General features: G+C 38.5%; 1 protein-coding gene across 3 annotated transcripts in view; it reads right to left on the reverse strand.

Moving 5' to 3' along the window:
- The window catches only part of MMS22L (MMS22 like, DNA repair protein), a 96,970-nt gene extending 77,268 nt beyond the window's left edge, over window positions 1–19,702 (reverse strand). For 2 of the 3 annotated variants that reach the window (XM_061369848.1, XM_061369847.1), the window contains exons 1-9: window positions 19,528–19,696; window positions 17,787–17,974; window positions 14,520–14,645; window positions 11,350–11,402; window positions 8,339–8,426; window positions 8,077–8,254; window positions 7,065–7,158; window positions 5,016–5,146; window positions 1,080–1,193 (exon numbers count right to left, since the gene is read on the reverse strand). In XM_061369848.1, coding sequence (XP_061225832.1) covers window positions 1,080–1,193; window positions 5,016–5,146; window positions 7,065–7,158; window positions 8,077–8,254; window positions 8,339–8,426; window positions 11,350–11,402; window positions 14,520–14,645; window positions 17,787–17,965 — 963 coding nt within the window. In that variant the 5' untranslated portion in view covers window positions 17,966–17,974; window positions 19,528–19,696. Of the gene's footprint in view, window positions 1–1,079; window positions 1,194–5,015; window positions 5,147–7,064; window positions 7,159–8,076; window positions 8,255–8,338; window positions 8,427–11,349; window positions 11,403–14,519; window positions 14,646–17,786; window positions 17,975–19,527 lie in introns of all 3 variants that reach the window. The other variant, XM_061369849.1, reaches the window with a different exon arrangement.
- Between the last annotated feature and the right edge of the window lie 5,107 nt (window positions 19,703–24,809).

The following is a 24,809-nucleotide window of genomic DNA, read 5'->3' on the forward strand; positions in this document are numbered from 1 at the left end:
TGTCATTCATGAGTAAACAGCTATCAGTACAAACACTCTACTGTGAATTACTTCATTCTATACTAAGTGAACTCTGTGCAGTACTTATTGCACAGAGGGTAGGTTTGGTTTTATAAAGATTATTTCAGAAAAAATTCAAAGGATTTTGACATTTCTTAATATTAATTCAGGGAAACATCATATCAATTCTAACCAGAGGTCAAGAAAGAAAAAAAAATAAATCAAAATACTAGGAAATATAAGGAAAGGGTTAGGGTTATTATCATTATTTCAATGTATAAAACAATATGGCCACCTAACTTGGAATACTACATGCAATCCTGGTAGTCTGCCATTTGAGACAGGATCTACTAGTATGGAAAAAGGTTCAGAGAAGGGTGACAAAGATGACCACAGATAAGAGAATGGTGCTTGTAAAAAGAATGACTGATACAGTAAGACTTTTCAGCCTAGAAAAGGTAGAAGGTAGGATATATCAAAAGTCATATAAAGTCATACCAGTATAAGGAAGGACAACAGGTAGTGATTGGCTCTTTTAATAAAAGTATAAGGGGTATAAAAAGAAGTCAGCAAGTACAGGCTCAAAAAACAAAACCCAGGTTGTTCTTGTCTAAGTAGTTAATGTATGGGTATCAAAGACCGAAACACGGGCTACATACATCATTGGTCTGACTGTACTTGTGTTTCTAATGCTTGGAGATGAATCATTGCATGACATAACACAGAAATGGCAAATATTTTTTTTTTTTTTTCTAATGGGTAAAGACAGTTTCTTTTCTTTTGTTCTACCATACTGCTTTCAGAGTCTGTTCCTTTGCTTTACTTTCCTCAGTACAAGGAGCACTCTGTCAGTACCCTACAACATTACCAAACAGTACACTGCAAACCTAGAATCAGGACTTGATGCACATTTAAGATGGAAACCTAAAGCATTATAGTTAGCATGCAGTCCTCCTAACACAAACATGAACTTCAGTTCCATCATATGTGAACTCATGCATTCATGGCAATCTGGGAACATTTGGCAACTGCATTGCATATGTAACACGCATGCATATGTAACAGTATTCTTCCATTACCTCTGTGTGAGACCCTTTATTTCTGTGGTCCAGCAGTTGAATAAGGAGAACCCATAATTCTTTAATGCAGGTACAGGGATAATGGTGACTAATTAGAGCCTCAGAAGGTCTCACCTGAAAGAGAATAGGCAATACAATTATTCAGAGAAGTGTCATTTTTAAATTGCATTTTTTGTACCAATATTTTAGTTGTTTGGAATTGGCTGCAGTTACATAATACAGCTAAAATGACACATTAGAAGGTGCATTATTTCATTAACATCCAAACTGTATCTCATACAACAAAGACCATTTCCTAATGCTACATAAGTTACAGGTGTGCTATTTCTTAGTTTCTTCTAAGCCACTTTCAAAAATTATTTAATCATATGAAAATGGAATTCTGAGGCCTAAATGAAAAGGAATCGCAATAAATACTGATTCATTGTCTGACAGTAGGGAAAAGATGAAATAATTGATTAGATTTTCTTAATGTTCTTGGAAGATAAGAAAGACTTAAGATGATTTAATAGCTATTACTGTTGTTATTTTTAGCTGGAAAATACTTAGTGACTAGGCATAATGCTAGTAGAATATGTTTTTGTTGGCATGAGGATATTAATGTTCCTACAACATTTCACAAAATCTGCTTTTCGGTAAACTTACTGCAAGGCATTCTTTTAATATGCAGAAAACAGCATATTTCAAGTTGTGTACGTTATTTGATTACTATTCCATATTTAACAAAATTCACTCAGACTGATGCATTTCAAATGCAAAGCAGTCTTCTTGTGATTCATCCTTCAGCTTTACATTCCCTGAATTGTGAAACAAAACAGCAAAAGGAATTCCTAATTACATAAAAATTCTCTGTGTGCTTTAATGTTTTTAATACCTACCAGCACTGTATTTGAAATAATCATAATACAGACAAAACTTTACTTGCACTGTTTTCAGACCTATGAATCCACTGAACTGCATTCAGAAGCAGCAAAAAACAGTGAGAAAAGCTTTGCTGAAATCGCATAATTAAGCACATTTTAGCTTCAGCAGGGACACGATGGCAGAAATATAGAAAGAAAAGAGGCAAGAAAAGGCAGCTCATACTTGGTTTACCCCTAAACAATGAGTAGCCCAAGTCTGAATAATCAGCCCTTCTAAAGCACTTCTAATAGTCACCCAGAGAGCCTAATTCGTCTAACTCAGGAGAAAGAACTGTTCCTATCCTTCCCTGACAAGTTAAAGAACCTAGGGTGACTAGTTTAGACAACTGACTCCTAGACACTCAGATCTGATGAGGTGAATCCTGAATTTTTATAACCTCATGCTCTTCCTGATCCATTCATGCACAGCTGTTCTCAAATCACACTGGTACTTAAACTCATTTCTGAATTTGTAAATCTAATGGTGCAAATTAAAAACAAAACCAAATACACAATGCCAGGGACAGCAGTAGTGTGTGAAAGAGATGTTAAAGAAGTGCAAGTAAATGACTGAAAACCACATTCCCACAATTAGAAGAACAAGTATATTAACAATAATTTCAAATCTGTACAATATTCTGTAAGTACACAGACTTTTTATTTATCATCCATGACTACTGTTTTCATACAGCTCCAAATCAGGTTTAAATATAAAATAATTATAAATATTGAATGCGTTTATAAGTGGCACATAATTAGTTTTCCTCTCTCTGTAAAGAACCCTTCTTAGCCTATGAAATTGCCAGGGTGAACCCTGACAATTTATTTTACAATATCATGAAGACTGAAATATTTAAAATAATTCTATTATTCACACTCCACATAGGCTTTAAGGAGTTTTTCATGTGCCTACACCTCCTCATGCTTTTAGTTAAAGATCTGTTGTGAGAATCTCTCAAGAACCTGAATTAATCTTACGCTAATACTATCTTAAGAATAAACATCAGTGTTACCACTAAAGTTTATTGAAAAATTCATTATTTAACTACTAACTGCCCCAAACTGAAGCGCCTCAAAAATATTCTGGTTATGATTCATCACCAAAGAGCAAAACAGATTCCTCAGAAAGGAGAAGTCTGCTTATTACAGATGCACTATAACACTGGAGCATTTTACAAAAATATTAGGTAGATAGACTATATTACAAGTGAGAGTTTTAGGCCTTTTACATGGAGTGCTAGTTGTTGCAGCATCTAGGTTTCTTCATCTACTACTGTGGTCATCTACAAGACAGCAAGATCTCTTCTGCAGGAGATATGCAGTATTCATCCAGGATAGAGACTGACTAGTAGTATCAAAGTAAGACACTACACAGGTACTGGCTAGACTGAGGGTCACTGAGACATTGTTTTCTTCAGAGGTAGTCTGAATTCCTCTTGCAATGTCCCCGAGTTCAGTACCTTGGTTATAACAGTATGGTTGTAACTTCAAATTGCAGTACTTTTGGGACAATAGAGCTCTGGTGCCAAATATATGCCTGCTGAAAATGAAAAGCAGATATCCAAGAATACATATTCCTATGTCAAATGTATCTCAGAGCACAATGGCCTCAGTTACTGATCCAAGTAATGCATCTTGATACCAAAGCGGTCCAAGAAACAGATCTGATGAGTTTGGAGGATCAGTGTTTATGTCCCTCCTTCTACGGATACCCACATACATTAAGAATTGCACTTCTGAATATTCCCAGCCAAAAGCTTAATGGCATGTTTTAATGATGAGCTGACACTGTAATCTATTATAGGTACCAGTTGCGTTCCTAAAAATTTTGAGACATTATTTCAATTACTTATTATAACAATGATTAGAGGAGGCACTAGCTGAAGAGACATTATCTAACTCAAGCACAAGCTCTGCTTCAGAAATTAATCTCAAACAGAACTAGATTGGCCCAAGCCCAGGCAGAACTGAAGAAAAAGTGGTGGCAAAACAATTTCTCTGTAACGTGTCTCTGTGGAAGTAGAATGAATCTGCCATTTTAACATCTGACATTTCAAAGTCTATTGTCAAGCATAATGGTCAAAAGATGCTATTTGAATCTTCTTTTTAAAAAATTACTCCCATCTATTTACCTTTTCATAGGGGAGAAGGCTGCAGTATTATCTAATAATTTCATAGCTCAAAACTGATTTAAAAAAAGGTAACAGTTCTCTACAGATACCTTAAAAGAACAGTGATCAAAAGTTCACACAGCTATTCCCTTCCCACCCCAAACAGTAATATGAAAGAAAGGGGACTCCATTTTCCATGTCTTTGTACTAGAAAAACAGAAATTATGCAGTGGTCAGTGCTACTTATTCTCAGAATTCAGTCCTGTGCCCATCTAAAGCTGTTTTCATAATGATACAAAGATTACGTAGCTCTTTTACTAGCTGCTATATAGAGCTATTATGACTTTCTAGCTTTGGAGTGCTCAAAACAAGTGAGAAAAACACTGCAGCTATAGAAAGAATGAAAAAGAAAAGAGAAGGACAAGTTTTCTCTTGACAAACAGAAGTGCTGTAACAGAAAGACGAGGTTGCAGAAATAGGAGCAGTGCAACAACAAACCGTAATATGACATTCTGTAAGTGTCCAGCTAGCTTACTGGCAGGATTATAGTTACTCTCTTTCTGTTCCTTTTGAGAGAGCTTGAAAAGATTTTTTTTTACATCTATAGCTGTAAACCTTTTAGACTGTGCCATGTTTGGCACTGAACCTGGAACACTGAACTTACGAAATGTGGCACTCACTTCTGCTCTGTACACAGTGCATTTCAATATTACTCTCTCATTCAACTGCCAGATGGTCATGAATAAATATAACACAATTTGAGCTCCTAACAAATAACACTCTTTAAAACATTGAGATATAAAGCCATACATAACATTTAAAACCTAGCAGAAGTTATCTGTGCATTGTTGCAATATCTAATTCATATTGTTCCTAATACAAGCATATAACTGCCTGTGTCCTATATAAACAAAAAAAGTTACCTTCATATACTTGTTGATGGACAAGCTGATTAGATCAGATATGAGATTTCCACAGTGTGCTTCAAATAAACTGACACTGGTTAAATTCTCCCCCGTCACATTTATGAAATTGTTAGCATATACAACTTGTCCTAAAACACAAAAGAAAATTACACCTATTTAGTCCTGGGTTTGGCTGTTTAATATAAGAAAGTTTTTTTCTATTCTATATATTTTAGAATTGGTTTGTTGAGCTGTATGTTGTTGTAATTTACAAATTCATTTGGGAAAGTTCTTCAATTCTAAGTTCAAGCTAGTCCCTTCCTTACTACACTGAAGTCTGGTATTATTCTGGTTGACAGTAAAATAGTTTGGCACTTCACAGCCTTCTATTGGCACAGTTTTTGCAGTGGAATAAAGATTTATTTATCTGCAAGTTCCTCTTTCTCACATGCCAGTGCGCATGTTCTGAAATCATGACATGTTTTGCAGATATGCAAGTTGATGACAAACAATTCTGGAGAGGTCTAACACTTTCCTACGGATGTGTTGATGTAAAAAGCTGGCATGAACATACTCCAACTTGAGCATTTGTAGGCATTATCACAGATAAAATGGTAAAATTAAAAGGCTGTAAGATCTTATCCCACTAGCTTTCAACAGTACAACTCCTTTCACATCAGTGAAACAGAAGATATGTAGAACTAAGCCAGTATTTTATTCATGGAAATGCAGGGTGAAGCCCTGAACCTACTATCCTGCCATTGGTCTTAGTAGTGTGAAGTTTCTACTCAGTATATGCTACACAACAAGACAAGATTACTGCACTATTACTCAGAATTTTATCTAGAAATCAATATAGATTTCTGAACAACAGACTGCCTCCAACAGTTTCCCTACCCATTCTCCAAAAGGCCCCCCAAAAGAAAAACAGGTTATCCCACAGCAGATCATACAAGAAATTTAGAATTATAGAACAGCCAACTCACACATCATCCATTAGCACAGACATGCATAAACAGAGAAGATGCTTTAATGTGAGCAAGGCTGTGTTGTGACAGCACTCAAGAGCACCCAAAAGCTAATCCAAGAGTTCAGATTCAGTACCAGTTACCTGGACTAAACATACAGTGTATTCTTTCTGGACCTCAACATTACTCCAACTGTTGCAATTCCTATATGGAATTTATGTTGATAGTTTATTATAAGGGGGAAGGGGGACTGTTTGTAGTGACACAATGATTATAAAAGAAAATACATTTTTATGATTTATTTTGCTAGCATGGGCATGCTTCACAAAGCAAAGTTCTTTTCTGTATTTTAGCAGTTCTTCAGCAAACTGAACTACTTTGAAGATGGGTTCTTCAGTTGTATTGCATTCTATGACCTTTTTTATCTAGCTTCTATGAACAGCTTAGTCTTATCAATCTTTGTGCTCTTTTGAAGGATTTAAAAAAAAATAAAAGGAATTGCCTTGGCTCTTTTTCTTGATGTATTTTTACAAGCACCTCTGACTAAGGCAACATTCTTCCTTTCCCCAGTATTTTCTTAGTGTCTCATATGGTTAACAATACAAATTCTCTCTTCTGAGATTCTCTGTTCTGGTCCATCCTCTGACACTTTTCCTACATTGTTTTCATCAAACTGTTGTTCACTGTTATGCATTCTGGGTCTCTGCAAACGTATTTTTTTATGTGATGTCAAAATGTATTATTAAATGTTATGTTGTAAGCATCAGTTGAGCACAAACTTCATCACCTTGGTTAAGAACAAATTCCTAAATAACATTTAATTTCATTTTCATTACATGAAGATTCACGAAGAACTTGCCCTCACTGTATTTGAATTTACCCCATCAAATTTTAGAGCAAGGTGTCCCTGCCCATGGCAGGCGGGTTGGAGCTTGATGACCTTAAGGTCCTTTCCAACCCTAACTATTCTATGATTCTATTCTAAATATAGCTATGCTTAAAAACTACCAAAAGCAGTAAATGATTCTGGATAAATTGAGAAATATAGGTAAGTCATATACACAAGAAGTAGTTCAAGAAAAAATATCTGCATACTCACTCATCATTTTTTCATCTAGTACATGAAGAACTTCCAACAGTATCCAATAGATATCCAAGTAGAGATGTAGTAAATGCCATGATGGGGGAAAGAGCTGTGATTAGAAATAGACACATTAATTTATTTTTCACATTTTTTTAGCAAATTCTGAATACTGAGACACACAAAGATGGGCATGCATTATGACTGCAGGGAACATTATCGTTATCTATGATAAATACATTGTAACATACAAACATGATATTCAGTTAATGAAAAAAAAAAAACAAACACAAAACCACAAACCCTTCATGACAACTAATTCTATCTGTAGAGGATATTCTTGAAGTCTTGAATCTGATCTAAACTATAATTTAAACACAATGTCTTGATACAAGCTTGACAGATTAAAGCACCCTTAGTCATCCTTTCCTTTCCAGAAAAGTATTAGGTAGCACACAAAATGCTAAAGTGTGTCTTTTAGTAATTCCAAAATTTCAATATTCTCTTCCTTACAGTTTACTTGAAATTGCTGTTTCTTTCATCAGTTCAACAGTGGCCCTACTGACAAGCTAAACAAACAGGAACATTCAAAATGCTGCTGCTCAGCAGATCATTCCCCTCCAGATACTAGTTTATACAACCTAAGACTAAACCCCCTTTTTTCTCTCTAAAAGATTTGAAGCATTTGTTATTGTACGTATGCACAAATCTTAATGATGTACACTTCACTAGTGTTTAATGTTGCAGTGTCTGCTTCCATGTCTGCACTTTTCTTCTTTATATACCTGATCTTTTCCTATTTTGAGTCAAGATTTCAGAGTGTAGGTTTTAAAAAGTGCCCCTTTCCCTGGGAAAATCAGAAATTTTAACTATTAGTAAGGACAAACCAGAGGAATTTTTTAAACATGCAATATAAAGTGTAACATAAATTTCAGCCTGAAGAAATATGAAATGTTATTCAGCCAAAATTTACCAAGTTGAATATGTACTTTTACACAAAAAATAATTTTAAATTATAAAAGACATTAACCTTTGCCTGATGTTGAATAGTAAATGCTGCCAAGACACTACTAGGGAGTTCACAAAGGTGACCAATGTGCATGGTCAAAGCATGAAGCTCTTCCACCAGTGCTGATGGTAACTGCGCTTCTAGTTCTTCATATGGATGGAGCATTCCATCATTTTCCTCTTTAGGGGGTTCCAGATACCTGAACACACACAGACATACAATCAGAAAATGGGTAAGAAGCAGCCACACAAAGTTCAGTACATATATTGTGTGCAAACCTTACCTGAAGATGAAAACTTTCACATAATTCAAAAACTGAGTACATCGATGCCTGATGCTCTCTGCTTCAGAGTGCAAGTTTGCAGCTTGACCTGAAGTAAAAGAGGTTGATAGCTTAAAGCAGATGTGCCCACACTATGACTCACATAACATATGCATTCTCCACATTAAGCAAACCAAACCACTGGAAAGCCACACTATTCTGAGGACAACTTGGGAGGTAGCTGGTGGCGAACACCCACTTCTCAGTATCATCTTGCCAGAGGGATCCATATTTCATCTTATCCTCTCAGGTGCATATCCAGATACAGACAGAAAAGAAGGCATCCAGTCCCTCAGGAAAGGAGGCAGAGGCAAGCAGTAAGTGCTGGAAGCAGTCATGCAACCCTACCACCCTGCTCTCTGTCCGCTTCCAAGACACCTTCAGAAAAGGTATGTGTGAAACAATTTCTCAGCATCCTTTTCTCTTGGGGGACTTCAGCAGGTAGACTTATTTGGAAACAAGCTTTGTAACTTCTCTTCCTAAGAAGCAACGCATTGTTGCACAGTCCCTTACACAGTGTAATGCCAAGAGTCATCCATTCACAGTCCTGTAGCCTGCCTTTCACCTGCAGCTCTGTACCCTTTCAGCTAGTTATTGCAGCTATGTGTCTCTCTTCCTTTGCTCTCTGAAGCTGTTCTCATGATCTTACCTTCCTGATATTGCACCTGCAAGCTCAAACACCATTATTACAGCAGAGATTCATTGGAAGCTACTGCCACTGGTGTGAGAATCACTCATAACTCCCACACCTTGCAGGTAGCTTTCAGGTTACATTAGAGAAAAATGAAGCTTGGTCCATAACAAAGCAGAGAGAGTCATTTAAATACCCACTAACTACTTCCCAATAATGTACATATGCAAATGCTTAGCAACCAGTCAGCCTGCAACACTTCTGATGCCAGTCACTGGAGCATCATAACTGGTAATAGCAAATAAGGAGTTTGAGCAGGTCTCCAGTCAAAGTGTATCATACTAGAAGAGATGGGTGGAAAAAACTCTGCCACCTGCTGCACTGAACTCCACACCCATGGAAAGGCAGCTGCCTTTGCTCCTCTCCCCAGCTCACCACTGGGGAGTCTTTCTCTTTGCTTTATTGGTCTCTCTGTTCCCTTTTATTTCCCCCCCCACCATGCCCTCCAGGTAACCTTGAAGCTAACCTATGCTACTTGTTACAGACCCCACAAAGTTTTGTCTGTATAAGCCTATCCCAACATCTTTTGAGCAGAAACACTCACTCACAGAAGCAAATTAACTGGTACAAGTACCATAATATTCCAGTGTAGAGCCTACCCTCAACTACATCAGAAGCCATAGGATCTGCCATGGTAATGAACATAGGTTTAAAGGCGCAAATCACCGCTCTAAATGAATTTTTTACTGATGCTACTGCTGCTTTGTAACAGTAAAAAAAAATATATAAAAATCTTAAGTTCTCAGAAGATCTGTTTAAGCAAAATTTTATATTACAGTATTCTACTACAAAATCTTTTATAAAGTGTCATAAATCATTGAACAATGAAATACGCAGAACAAACCAGCAACACTAGAGTGTTAAGAACAGATCAGGCACTTTCAAAACCAGACAAAACAACACAGAGCATAAGAAAAGATTTTATATGGTTTCCATACTACACACTTCTTAGTACCAAGACTCCAAAACTCATTAAGACTGATAAGGTATGAAATTAAATGTACAATACTGGTATCTGTATAAATATATATGCACAACAAAGATATACTGAGGGTTCTAGCAGTGGCAACAGCACAGTTATCTACAACATCTACAATAGCACATTTATCTACAACATCTACCTAACATCACACTGCCTGCGGTATAAAGGGGGAACTGAGTCACAGATGTATCAGTGACTTGCTATAAGTAACAAAAAAGCCTGGTGCAAAACATAAAATCCAACAGTTATTTATTTTACCAGCTTATGTGACAAAAGGAAGAACAGGATAGAGACAAGAGAACCAAGCAGATGCTTAAATTGAGGGGGAAAAAGACTACAGAACAGTTTCTGGGTGTCCAGTTACCAAAAAAAAAAAAAAAAAAAAAATCAACTGTAATTTAAAATAAGGTTATTTCCACATGTATTAAGCATCAGCAAAATTAGACTTTCAAGATACAGTCAACAAAAGCATATGATGGAAGCTGGATAATAGATTCATACTGATGATTTACATGGCAGAGCATGCCAGTATCAAACCAAAATAATAACAATGCATAAAGCTATTCACTCCTACTCTTAGAATACTAGCTGTGTATCTCAAGCAATAAGATACCATAGTCAGTTTATTTCTGAGTAATTCTCAACTTGCTAAGTAATTCAGCCTTCAACCTTACAATAAGCCCAAGGCTGCAATAATCCTTCAGAAACATACTACTTCTCGTGCTTTAGTATTTAATTGAAATAAAGTGTTTTGTAGCAACCCCATTTTATCAATCCTGCTGCAAAGATAAATTAAGCTTGTAAGTAACTTTAAACTAAACAAATATTACTAACTCATTTAAATGTAAGCCAAGAGAAAACTGGAAAAAGTCCCAACCCACTACCTTTGTAAATAAAATAGTTATTGGGAGCTTTGACGCAACTTTCCATTTTTATAAATGAGTTAACAGTTTTGCCAAATTCTACCTCAGGGATGACATCTCAGCTCAAGTTAAATTAATGCAGAATCCACCACTGAGGTCAGAAGGGTCAGTATTGCCCTGTGCACCTACTATACAGGCGGATCTGGTTCCAAACTGACTCTCAACGTTTTCCCTATTTTCACACTACCTTACATCACTTGGTTGCCTGTATTTGCACCTTTACTGCAAGTTTGTTCTGGCTATATGCTGTTCTGTGGCACAGTCCATGAGCCCTCGGTCAAGAGAGAAAGCACAAGCGTGATCTGCAATAATATATTTCACTAATGAAAAGATAGCGATACCTGTCCCAATGTCAAATTAAATGTGTTAAACTTACCAAAATCAGAAGAACTCGTTTGTACTAAGTCTTCCAGTGTGTATATCTGTTGCCTAATTAAAGGAATACAGAAGTTTATCGTATTTATATAAAGAAAAGTTATTTAACTACATTCTAGTAAGGTCTAAATAAAACAGAGAGAGGTGAGAGGTGTTTTTTACTTTGTATTTCTGAATAATCTTACCCTAGAAGGCAACAGTCACATACAAGTGTGAAGTGATGACAACAGAATTTTTGCTTGCTTTTAAAACATTAATTACAGTTACAACAGATATAAACCTAACTAAATACTTGGGGAAGAAAAAAACAACCGCACACACAAACTCCCTGAAAGCCATTGCCCATAGGTGACCTTTCCACAAGCATAAATCAACTTTATATTTGACCACAGAATAAACCTGAAAGTTAGCCCTCATGGCATACACTCGGAATACACTAAATTAGTTCACTGTGAATGAGCACTAGTAAATTCTGTCAGCAGTTATTCCTGCTTAGGGTGCTCTGCTGCTTAACTTGAGCATGAAAGATAAACCAACAAATTACAGTAAAGGAATGTGTCTCTAGAAAAATTAAAACTCAGTTGAGTTTTGAAGGAGAAGGAAAGCATTTTTAAAGGAGCTGCTAACTGACACTGCAAATGAAAATTAAAAATAGCTGTAACATAGGTAAGTACTCAGCCATGTTCTGCAACAGTTATTTTCAAGCGGTCTTCAAGTACAGTCTCCACAGAGATAACATGGTACTAAACTGAATGCATGAAAAGCGCAACTGTGCAAGACAGACTTTTGAAAGAAAATGCTGCATAAATTGAGGAAGAAGCTCTCTGCCTCGTTTCTTATGCAGTCAAAGCAGCAACTACTGAAGGATACTTGGATCCAACCCACATCAAATGTTCGTACTAAGAAAAAATAATAAAAAAATCCAAACAGAAAGAAAAAACCTAAACCAAAGCCCCCAAAACCAACACCCCAAAACAAACAAACAAACAAAAACAGAAAATTCCCCCAAGGATCCAAAACCCCAGGTTGTAACCTGGCAGGTACACATTAGAATTATCTCCCTTCCTGGGATAAAAATCATGTCAGCTACCCAAGATTACTTTCAGCCATTTAGTTGGATTGTGGGGTTTTATCTGCTTGTCTTGTTTTGACATGAAAGCTGAATTTCAAGTATTTAAACCACGTAGAAAGGAAGAACGTCTAAAGCAGGAGGGCTGTTGAGGATGAAGGTTAGAGAGGCAGTGTCAGAAAGGAGCCAGGAGATAAAAAAAAAAAAAAAAGGAAATACTCTCCACTAAATTAAGAAAAGGCAGAATACAGTGGGCTGATAAAATACAACCACAAACTGAGCATGCCAAGCATAACAAAGATATCATCAGTTAAATAAGTAATTTTAATTTTAATCTGCATTTGTACCTCAAATATTGATCCTCACGGCTGTTAATCGTTAAATAATTTGGTTTACAAATAAATATTCTGACAGTTCATTAATCAAAGATCTTTATTAATCAAAGATACATTGTCTTAATATACCCACTTAAATGGCTATATAGGTCTTACTCATTTCGACTCACACATCATCAATGATATAAAAAACTCACAGGTAAGATTTTTTTATTGCACAATTTATGTTTTTAATTGCTGTTCTATCATATAATATTGTTATTAATTAAAATATTTTAAAATACTAAATAGACACATTAAATATTTACAGACAGATTAAAAAAAATAGGTTTCTGTAAGCATGTATTTAAACATAGTTCAGTTTATGAAATACAGATGATATCTATTTTCAACCACCTTGTCCTCAAGAATAATTACAAATTGTACTTCTCCCATATGAATCTCTACAATGGAAAAAGAAGATTTCCTACTTTCAGTTGTCAACTGGTCTTTAAACAAAAGTGTTCCATTTCATGACTGAACAAATGAACTGAAAGAGAGAATATCTTTGCAGAGGGACTTGTCACACCGAAAGACAGTTTAGCAAGCAAACTCTCGTATACAACAGTCAGCTGAAATCCATTACTGCTACCAGTTCAGTGGGTTTTAAAACATGTATAGCTTGAATAACTTAAATATCACAATAAAAATTATGCCTTATGTTCATCTCTATTACAATTACAGAGCGGTTGATATTACAAAGGAAAAAAATCAATTTAATTCAACAGATCAACACATTGCTGTGTAACTGCCTAGTGATTTCATGTTAATAAACAGATCAGACTAAATACTGAAAGAGATACAGTGCTTCTTTTAACTAACTTATCCTCCTATCTCCTTCATTATCAGATTATTTTCTTTTTTTAAAAATCACACTGAAGTCAAAGCATGCATCAAACAAGCAAAGCTAAATAAAACTGGGTTTGATATACTTCCTGCCATCTATGCCATGGTGTTTCAGTAAGTCAGACCCTATTAGTGATGTTTCACATCATCCCCTTGGGCATACCCTAAAGAGACAGAAGTACCCACTACAATCAAAGGAATGATGGAATATACCACGAATTTGTGGAATCACACAAAAGCTCCGCTCCCATCCACTCTCTGTATGTGCTGTACATCCTGAGGATTATCAGTAGCAAAGAAGATTATCGGTGATCTGTGTATTTGCACTGACCAGATTAAACATCTACACTGAATTAGTCAAACACCGAGTAACTGTATCTGAAGAGATTGCCAAAGCTATCCTAATCCAAACAATTGAAGGAAATGCTGCATCGAGCATTTACACTGTTTGATTTTTGACCTCCACTTTTCTTTACATATAAAAAAAAGACTTCAAATCTTCAAAAGACAACTTCAATTATATGGGTAGCACAATCTCATTCAAGGAAACCTTATAAAGTGTGTTCACATATTCTGAAGCTAAAACCTTCTACATCACAACACTGTTGTAATAACTATACTTACCAATTTTTATCTACTGATGGCTAAGAGATGCACCACACTGATTAAAAATATGTGGAAAAATTCACTTAATTCTGTAATTCCATCTGTGTCTCATCCATCACTTACTGGAGATTTAGACAAACAGCATAATCTTTCTGGATGCTTTACATAGCCCATGGTCTTTTATAATTTCACTATAGGAAACCTGAAAAGTTTTTTTACATCCCTATGGTGAATATGGTTACAGAAGTGAATCAATTATAAAATACATTATCATACCTAAGTAATCCAAAGAGAAGTCCACAGGATTCAACTAATGCCATTTCAGTAACCCACTGAAAGCCAAACAATTCTACTACATCATCTTCATAATCATTTGGAGAAGGATCTAGTCTCAGCAAAACCCTGTAAAATAGAGTAAACAATATTCATATTGCCCAGTAATAAGCCCACAGAATACAACATCTACAGCTGTCTTTAATAACGCTGATGTTTTAACAATATATCAGCAGCACCTATACTTTAGATAGGACGGAACAGACAGCAGTGCTCTCAAAAGACTATTATACCTTTTACAGCAATATGTTACACAGCACATAAAATATGACAACACCTAGCTTCAAGAACATAAAACCATACTATAGTCACAAGGCACAATATATTTTAGAAACAAATAAAAATTAACAAGCTACCACCTTGAAGCATCTTTATCGTTACAAGGGGGCTGAGACATAACATACAGGCTGTCCTTAACAGAAGAGGCTGCTACATTAGATAGCGTGCTCCACTCTACATTTATGGTTGAAATCTGTCTTTGTGTACACTACATAAAATCATAGAATAGTTAGGGTTGGAAAGGACCTTAAGATCATCTAGTTCCAACCCCCTGCCATGGGCAGGGACACCTCACACTAAACCATGCCACCCAAGGCTCTGTCAACCTGGCCCTGAACACTGCCAGGAATGGAGCATTCACAACTTCCCTGGACAACCCATTCCAGTGCTTCACCACCCTTACAGTAAAGAACTTCCTCCTTATATCCAATCTAAACTTCCCCCGTTTATGTTTTAAACCGTTACCCCTTGTCCTACCACTACAGTCCCTAATGAAGAGTTCATCCCCAGCATCCCTATAGGCCCCCTTCAGATGCTGGAAGGCTGCTATGAGGTCTCCACTGAGCCTTCTCTTCTCCAGGCTGAACAGCCCTAACTTCCTTAGCCTGTCTTCATACAGGAGGTGCCCCAGTCCCCTGCTCATCCTCATGGCTCTCCTCTGGACTTGTTCCAACACTTTCATGTCCTTTTGATGTTGAGGACACCAGAACTGCACACAATACTTCAGGTGAGGTCTCACAAGAGCAGAGTAAAGGGGCAGGATCACCTCCTTCAACCTGCTGGTAATGCTCCTTTTGATGCAGCCCAGGATACGGTTGGGTTTCTGAGCTGCAAGCGCACACTGAAGCCAGCTCATGTTAAGTTTCTCATAGACCAACACCCCCAAGTCCTTCTCCACAGGGCTGCTCTGAATCTCTTCTATGCTCACCCTATAGCTGTGCCTGAGATTGCTCAGACCCCAGTGTAGGACCTTTCACTTGGCATGGTTAAACTTCATAAGGCTGGCATCAGCCCACCTCAGAAGCATGTCAAGGTCCCTCTGGATGGCATTCCTTCCCTCCAGCGTATCAACTGAACCACACAGCTTGGTGTCATCAGCAAACTTGCTGAGGGCGCACTCAATCCCACTGTCCATGTCAGCAACAAAGATGTTGAACAAGATCGGTCCCAACACCGATCCCTGAGGGACACCACTCGTTACTGGTCTCCAGCTGTACACTGAGCCATTGACCACAACTCTTTGCATGCACCCGTCCAGCCAGTTCTTTATCCACCGAGTAGTCCACCTATCAAATTGATGTCTCTCCAATTTAGAGACATACTGATAATTAATGTTAGAATATAGATTTAATAATATTTATACAGAACACATTGATAAAAGCATATTAATAAAAGCACACTTCTAAGCAGGTGAACTGAGGAGAGTCATAAAATGTGACTTCATAATTATAACAAACTAATGCTAGACCATGGCTACCTTTCCCTCTGGCTAAGGAAAAGATAAAGAAAACAAGAATTACCACTTTACTCAAAATGGAGAAAATCAAACATCTGTATAGACTGTTAAACCAGAACTGTGTAAATATAAAAATATTTCATTAATGTGCTTTCAAAAAAAAAAAAAAAATCACAGCAAGCTGCATAGTAAGATCAACAGAGGCATCAAAGCAAATTATTTCGAAATTTTCCCACTACCCTTCATTAAATACTTGAGCATGTCTGAAAAGGAAATCACTAATATGCAAGAATTATTTCTACTTTTAAAAATGACAACAAAAAATGTTCTGGGCAAGCATTTGGTTTTCATTACATTACAATCCAAATTCATATTCTTCTTGAACTATACACTATTACCAATTCAGTTCTCAGAGGCAAAAACAGCATCTGCTGAATAATCAGCTTAATCTCCCATAACACCTGTAGCTCACTTGGTAACTGCCTAAACATTGGTCTGTTTTGAAGCTTTTAGCAATTACATCCAATTACTCCTGTTCTAGATAATGAAGACAGAGGAGTCCCTCACGTGCAGGCTTATCCAAATTACAATTCAAGCAGACAAGGTGAATAAACAACAGGAGAACAGTACTATCATGACTGCAGTGACCTGGGAAACTTGTTTACATACAAGCTCCTGACTACTCACTCAGTACTCAAATTATTTCTCTTATGAAATGCTTGATGTTCATGCAGACATAGGCTCTCTCACTCCTCTACCTGGCATAAATTTGAATTAATGTGCTCTGATATAATAACAATTAAAAAAACCACCCTCCCCATACAATAATAATAATAATAAAATACAACCACAACAACAACAAAAAAGGGAATCTCTTTTAAGGCTTTACAGAAAAGACTGTGAAATTAAGGTTAAAGAAACCCAAAGTAACAACACAAAACATGAGGCTTGACAGGAGGACAGACAGAATGAATAAGCTTTTGTAGGAGAAACAAGAAAACACCTCCAGGATCAGCAAATGGCACAGAAAACCAAGTTGGATCACAGACAGTAATGAAGGTATTAACTAAACCAAAGTAACTTTTTAGAATCTCATGGAAAATACTTTCTTTTCATCTGGGTTCTGAACCTTAAATCCAGAATAAATGCAAAAGTAGAATGCTTTGAGAAAGATGGTTCTTAAAGTTACAAAGGACAGTACCAGCATCTGGGGAAGCTGGGCAGAGGAGGTTTGTTTCTATCATGTGGAAAAAGAGAGAAGTGAACAGAAGCGAATCTAGAACACTGTTCAAAGCAGTGTATCAACACAATTGCCCTTCCCACTTCGGTATACCAAGTAAGTTGATCTCAGGATCATAATAAGAGCTGAAGAAAAAACTGATTTGGAAACCCTGACAGCATTTAGAGGCAACAAACACCAGTGGAAAGAACATCTTAGAAGGCTATTATATTTGTAATTAAAAAAAAACCCATACCTCTTAAGTGACCCACTTGCTAAATAAGAGTCTGCAGAAAAGCTTCTCCCTCCATTTAGGTTGTCAAAAGCACAGGAAAAACAAGGTGGCTTTGAGTTCTCATTCTCCATTTCCATTGCCATCTCCAAGCTTTCAGTGAGAAATGGGGGTGCAGAGGAAGCCGTGAAGTCATCATCCATTGCTTCCACCTGATAAGGAAAATAAACAGGTAAATTTAAAAAAATTCATAATGTTTCTTCAAATAATCCTTCAGCTCAAGTGAGGACACAGAGCTGACTAACTGTACCATCAAACTAACAGAGATACATCACCAAGAGGCAATCATGGGCTCATGACCTGCCACACAATGCTGCCACTTTGTGCAATTTTAGCTTCCTCCATCAAGCAGACATACCAGTGACACAAAAAAATCAAAACACGTTAATTTTCTGGTTTAAAGTAGTCATGAGGTTAGACCAGTGCTAGAGTGAAATAAGAGGCAAGAATGCACAAGACCTAGGTGAACTACTTTCAGCAACAGTCCATTTTGCAATCAGAGTATCTATGCCATGAAAATACATCATATATTACAGGCTGGAAGCTGTCCAGGCCTTTAAGGCAACGTTACAGTTCAAGTTCCTCCTAAGAAGGAAAAAAGCAGTAAATGTATCCTGTGGGATCATGATGGAACCCTGAAATGCTAAAGTTTTAAAGTTCAGAAAACGACTGTATGGCTGATTTTGATATAGCTAAAATTGGAAGTTTCTATTTAAAAAGTCTGACTCCCCAGGAATCTTAAAAAAAAAAAAAAAAAGGGAAACAAAAGTAAAGGAGAAGGAAGATCAGGTCCAAAAGAAATTAACTATATACTTGCCCATTAGTGAATTAATATTTTAAACAACATAATGAAAGAGTAAAATTAGGCAACAGGTTTCACAATATTATTAAACCGCTAAATTAACTTGGCAGGTTTTGATACTGCTCTTGCAGAAACCAGTTTACACCATGGATAGAAGTTTGTAACAGAGAGGCCTGACTGAAAAATAAGCTCACTGGGAAAAAAGAAAAAAAAAGCTTCTGTCCTACTTTTCCCCATTCATTCACATTCCTGTGGTGCTGAGCAGCAGCAGCAGTACAATTCTTAAGCGAAAGAATGACTTCAGTGCTTCAGTTTACAGCAGGACCCTATGCATAGGTGTGTTAGCACAACCGGCAACTAAGAAATAAGCAGCTAAAAGGAACGCCCTAACTCAGAAGTTTCTAAGAAAACTGATCAGTTTAGGGTACCAAAATCCCCACACACGACAGAAGCACGGCGAAGAGAAGTGCAGTAAGGGTAGCTCATCACGGTGGCAGTTCCCGTCACTTGTGTCCACCACATCCTGACCTAGCGGAACCCATTCCTGACTCGAAGTACCACAACTTTCATTGCCGGCCATGCTAGAGAACTTCCCCGGCTACTATCCGTGGGCGGGAACTACAAACCGGTAACAGAGCCTCCTGGAGCAGCACCCCGGGAGCAGCAACCCCGACGCCAGACCAGGCTCCGGGCAGCGGCTACGAACACGACCCTCTCCCGTCAAGTCTGCAGCCCAGCACGGCTCTCCTCTCCCCGGAAGCGCTACCCCCCCGCGCCGCGACAGGTCGCGTCGGGCCGGGTCGGGTCGGGTCGCGCCTGGCCTGATCCGAGGGATACACTAGACAGCGGCAGGCCAGGACCGAGATCGGGAAGCGGGGTGCGAGTAAGAAGAGCGGCGGATACCTGCGCGCTGGCTGGACGCCACTCCACTTCCGCGCCCGGATACTTTTCCGTACGTCCCGCGCGCCACCGTCACCCCAGCACTGCGCAAGCGCCGCCGTGCCGATTGGTCGCCAGCCGCTCCTCCTTCCCCGCCACCCGGCTCTCCTCCGCCCGGGAGAGGAAGGACGGGAGTTGCCTGGCCGCCCGCTCGCTCGCTCGGTCGCTCGCTCCCTCCCTCCCTCCCTCCCGCGCCGGAGCCGCCCCGCGCCCTAGCCCGCCCTCCCACCTCAGGGTTCAGCGACGCGTGCGCCCCGCAGCGGCGAAGCAGGCAGGCCGACCGCCCACCAGGAGCCGTCCTACCAGTGCGTGCCTCCGGCTCCAGCTGGGCTCTGGCTGCTGCCTCTAGGGCCTCCCCACGACGACCCGCCTGCCCGCAGGCCCGCTGTTTTTTCATCAGCGTGAATTCTGCCTGCCCCCGGCTTTGCCCCTTACCGCTCCTTTCCATGCTGCGGCTGCAATCCCCGGACCCTGTTAGTTCCCAATGCTTCATACTTCAAATGTAGGTGGGGTTTAGTAGCAGTCGCCTTTCCCAGCCAGCCCGTAGCGCTCACGCAGCTTCTCTCGGTGTCTGGCCAGCCACCACAGGTGACTCCTGGCTGCCTCTCACCTGAACGCCACCATCTTGCCACTGCTAGTAAGCGCCCCAGGTCAGGCTGCTACCTCCTCGTCTTCCTGTGCTTCAGCTGTCCGCTACCTTCCTTCGGTTTCCTTGTCATCTAGCCTGTACATGAACATCGTTTTCCTTCTCGGCCTCGTCATTTTCTCATCCCTATGCTTGTTCAGTCATGGGCAAGAGGTCCTGGTCTTCTCTGATGCCTTACAGAGCCTGATCCAGCCTTCTCAGGTTTGTCAGGTACTGCTCCTGTGGGAAACAGATGTAATTGTCATCAGGCATGGGCAGTGGTGTTTAGTAGACTTGAAATTCAATCTGGGTATTGTTCTTTTAATTTACTGAAGAGCCTTCATTGGGTATGACAGTCATCACAGAGTAGGGGCCAGGTAGAAAGTCCCAAAACTTGTACCTGGCATAACGTAGCTTAAAATGCATACTGTGCACCTGGCAGATTGTGGGTATTTTAGAAAAGTAGTGCGTTATTTTCGATTGCCTTGGTTTGATATAATTTCAAAACTAATGCTCTTCAGTTTCGCGTGGTTTTGGGGTGTAAATTAGCAGCAAGCGCATGGAACTAGTTTCTAGGCAGAAAGTTGCTCTGAAAAGTTTTGCTGTTTCTGCTAGAGCTTACTGTGAAAACTCTCCTGTGATTAAAAATGCTTCCTTTGGTCCTGTGTCTGTAAGAATTCCTCATTTCCTTCTTTAAATTCCAGTCTAATTAAAAAAACAGTACATCATGGTTAAATAAAACTGTACCCAGGATAACCCTCATTTCCATATGCAGATTTATCTGCACTGACAGCCCCCTCTCTGTCTCTTAATCTTTCTGTTTTCTCTCGCCCTCCATCTCTTCTTCTTTCTCTTCCCTTCTCTTTCTCTTCCTCTTCCCCTCTTTTTGTCTCTTTAGGTCTATTACATTATGCCTGAATAATTTTCAGCCCTGGTGTGTTTTTTTTTCTTCCTTCTTGCATGCACATGCTAAAACAACTAGACAAAGATGCAAGGTGGTTGCTGCAGTCACTGTCTCTCGGACAAAACCAAGACAGCTCATGATTGCAATGCCACCTTTCCCTTTTTTTTTTTTTTTTTTTTTTTTTTTTTCAGCCGTGCTCGGTGATTAAACTTTCCCAGGATGGGGAAGAAAGAGGAGCTGGAAATGAAATAGGGTTGAGGAAAAATCCCATTGCAGCAGCTGCAGCCAGTGGTGTGTGCTGCCAGATGTGCTAAGGTTCCTGGGGTCCTTGACACTGAAAGGCAGTATTAAAGTATTTGGAGACAAAAGCTGCATCCTCCGTGATCATTTTCTTTATTTAACATGGCAACAGGAGCCGTGTGGGGGAAGAACAACGCACTGGATCTTGAATTGGACTTTTCTCCTTTCTGGGATGAGAGCATGTTACCTATCCCGTGCCAAGAGGGAACTGAGGTAAGAGAGCTGATATAGCTCCTGCTTTTTTGCAGTATATTTCCTAAGCATCTTTTCTGAAACAGCCTATACATATGTATGTATTTATACGTTTCTATGTTTGTTTGTGTATTCGGTTTCAAGTCAGTAATGCTGGTTTGGGTTTTTTTCTGTCTTCACATCGACACAGAGAAAGTTAATTCACAATATATATTCAGAGCTTGCTCAGAAGGATCGTTTTGTGGGGATTTTTCCGAATACGTTTCTGTTTCCAGAAAAGTCTTCAGCAGTGACATCATGGTCGGCTGCTGATATTAAAACCGATTTTCAAAGTCTTTAAAAAAAAAAAGAAAAAAAGAAAAAAGAGCCCAAAACCAAACCCCGAGTAACTTTGCAATAAGAAATTGTGCTGGAGAGTCATATGCTGTAATTTTCGGTTGCACTCTAAATACTGGAAGTCTTATTAAAGAGATAGTGAGGGCTTTTTTATTATTATTATTTCTAGCACAGAAGCGATGAATGCTGCATAATTAAGTACAGTATTTAATTTGGCTGTTGTGAAGCAAAAGAATAAGGTAATAATTTTTATTGTACTAATCAGACTCAAGATGTTCTCTGTGTTAATTGGGTTAAAAAAATTGCAGTACTTATTAGAAATTCTAATTTCACGATGCAGCACTGACAATAAGCTCAGGCAGTGAATTATTCACATCTTTAATTTGCTCTCTTAATGACAGTGTTCTGTAATCAGAGTGCAGAGACTGCTTCCTATGCATTATGTATGATGCTCAGGACTTAAATGCAGGACATTATGAAGCCTCTCAGTGGCTCAGTAATTAGTTTTCCACAAGACGGGGCTTAGATATTCACAGATAAAAGTCTACAGCTGAGATAATGTTAAGGTGGTGACTCATGCTAACAAAAGCAGGGAAGTTCAAATTTAATGCTGAAACTGCTCACCATTCTCCCTCATTGTGCGTAGGTGCAGGGGGAGGGGAAGGAAGTCTTCAAAACTAGCCCGCCATGGTGAGTACGCTGCGAACAGCCCAAGGGGGCAACCCGGGGGCTCTTTTCACTTTAGAACCGTGTTTTTGGCAACTTGACTGTTTGGAGGGTGGAGGTGGAGTTGCGTTTTGTGTCTGTATTTAGAGGTTGTGAAAAGGGCAATAATGTACACACTATCAGAGAGCACTATCTGTAGGAGGGATTAAACGTATTTTAAAGGATTTTACCGCAGGCACAGGCGTTTGTAACTTCGTCAAATTACGATGTTTTGAATGGGAGCTACTTTGTTATGCGTAGAAACTTTGTGAACACCTCATACTGCTGTGTTGCTCTTATACCTATTTCAGCTGCCATGGCCTTTACTACATACGCATTTTAGAAAACAAGTTGGTTTTTTAATGGTTTAGTTCTCACCATCCAAAAGGTGAATCATAATGTAGGTTTGCTCATTTTTCCTTGGATAGTTTACCTGATGTTACATCAAGTGATTTAAATGTAGGCAATATGCATGGTTATGCAACTTTTCTACTTCTGTATGCTGCTTGCTACAAAGGCCAAGAATATTGAAATGAAGTTGGAAAAAATGTACTTTTCCCATACTTAGTCACTAATCAGATTGACAGCTATACATTTGTCCTGTCTTCTCACAATTAGAACAATAATAAATGCTTACTGGAAACAAAATGTCTTGACTGGAGAAAGTTGTATACTTGTTTTGTGTTAACTCTCCGAAGACTAGACTGTAATAAGCATGTTTACAGGATTGATGATCTACCAATGTAAGTTTTAGGATTAAGGTTAAAAAAAACCTAAAGTTTCGAATTTAATAGTCAAGTACAGATACTGGATTAAGAATTTTTAGTACATCTGGACTTCTGAAGCAAAATACTTTGAAACTATTTCCTTCAAAAAACCACCACCAAAGACTACTTCTGGAATTCTGGTGTTATGAGCAGCTTTTGCTACTGTTGTCTTGCCTTAAGGCCATGTGCCAAGTTACTATGTAATTCCTCTTAGTAAACAGAATGCTATTTGTTGTGATGGGATTACACATTATGTTTATGTATAGTCCAGTCCTGAAAGTAATTATCATGAAACTGTTGAGTAAAAAAGATGCAGGTTAGATCAATGTGGCTGGACAATCCATAGCTATATCCAGAATCCGGGTGATAGTCTACATGACGAAATTTACTGAGTCTTTTGCAGAGTATAACTTTTACTCCAAGTCAAGATCCCACAGCAAGTGATACTGTAATATGGTATCGCTGTCACTACATAGCTACATTTCTTCATTCACTTCAGCATATAGAATCATACAGTTGGAAAGGACTCCAAGAAGGCATCATGCCCACTCTCTCACTCTTTCTTCAAAGCCACGATCAATAAAATCTGTACTTTTTAATGAACACTTACCTGTCCTTGTAAAGATTTACAAGTTACCCAAGTTATTTATTCCAATATTTCACTGGTCTTCCCATTAGAAAGTTTTTTCTACTTTCTGATCTTAACTTTCTCAAAGTAAATTTCTTGAACCTATTACTTTTTGCACAGTGCTTACAGGCAATTAATTTTCCTCTTTGCAGCAGACTTTCCATATTTGAGATTTTTAATCATGTTTTCACTGTGTTCTTCCCTTAATCCCCATTTGTTTTTTTTGTCTTTAGAGGGGAAAAAAAACCAAAAAAACCTGTCTGGCCTTTTATTATTTCTTCTTTCTTAAAATTCACTGCTCCAAACTTTTTTGTGGATAAAATGATGTCTGTTAGACCAGGATACAATCTAGTGTAATATGAAAAGTCACAACATGTGTTTGAATAGGTTTTTAATTCAAAGAATAATGCTCCTAGTAAAAGTATTCTTTGAATATAGTATTCAGTAGCCTTAACTGTCATGGTAAGTGCCTTGACTGACTAGTAAGTGACTGACCTGATGGCTGGATGTGAGGTCATCACCCTAGTAAGAGTATGTGAAGTGTTCAGTCCTCAGAGGGTTGTTTCAAGGTGTAGAAGCACTACTGGGAAGTCAAAATTTTAGGCTGTGCCCCTGTTGTAAAGCAGGTTGGGTGGCCAGAAGAAGTTAAAATCTGAACTTTTCCACATAACCCCAGCCAGATTGTACAATCTGATTTCAAGGCACTACAGTAGTTGAGTGAGAAAACTTTTTAATGAAAATGGCAGCAGTGTTAGTGGCAACCAGAAATTAAAGTCCAGGGTTAACTGT

The sequence above is a fragment of the Neopsephotus bourkii genome, unplaced genomic scaffold, assembly GCF_033783945.1.
Source record: "Neopsephotus bourkii isolate Nb327-2 ecotype Australia unplaced genomic scaffold, CSIRO-AGI_Nbou_v1 NB_1511, whole genome shotgun sequence".
NCBI classification, from domain to species: Eukaryota; Metazoa; Chordata; class Aves; order Psittaciformes; family Psittacidae; genus Neopsephotus; species Neopsephotus bourkii.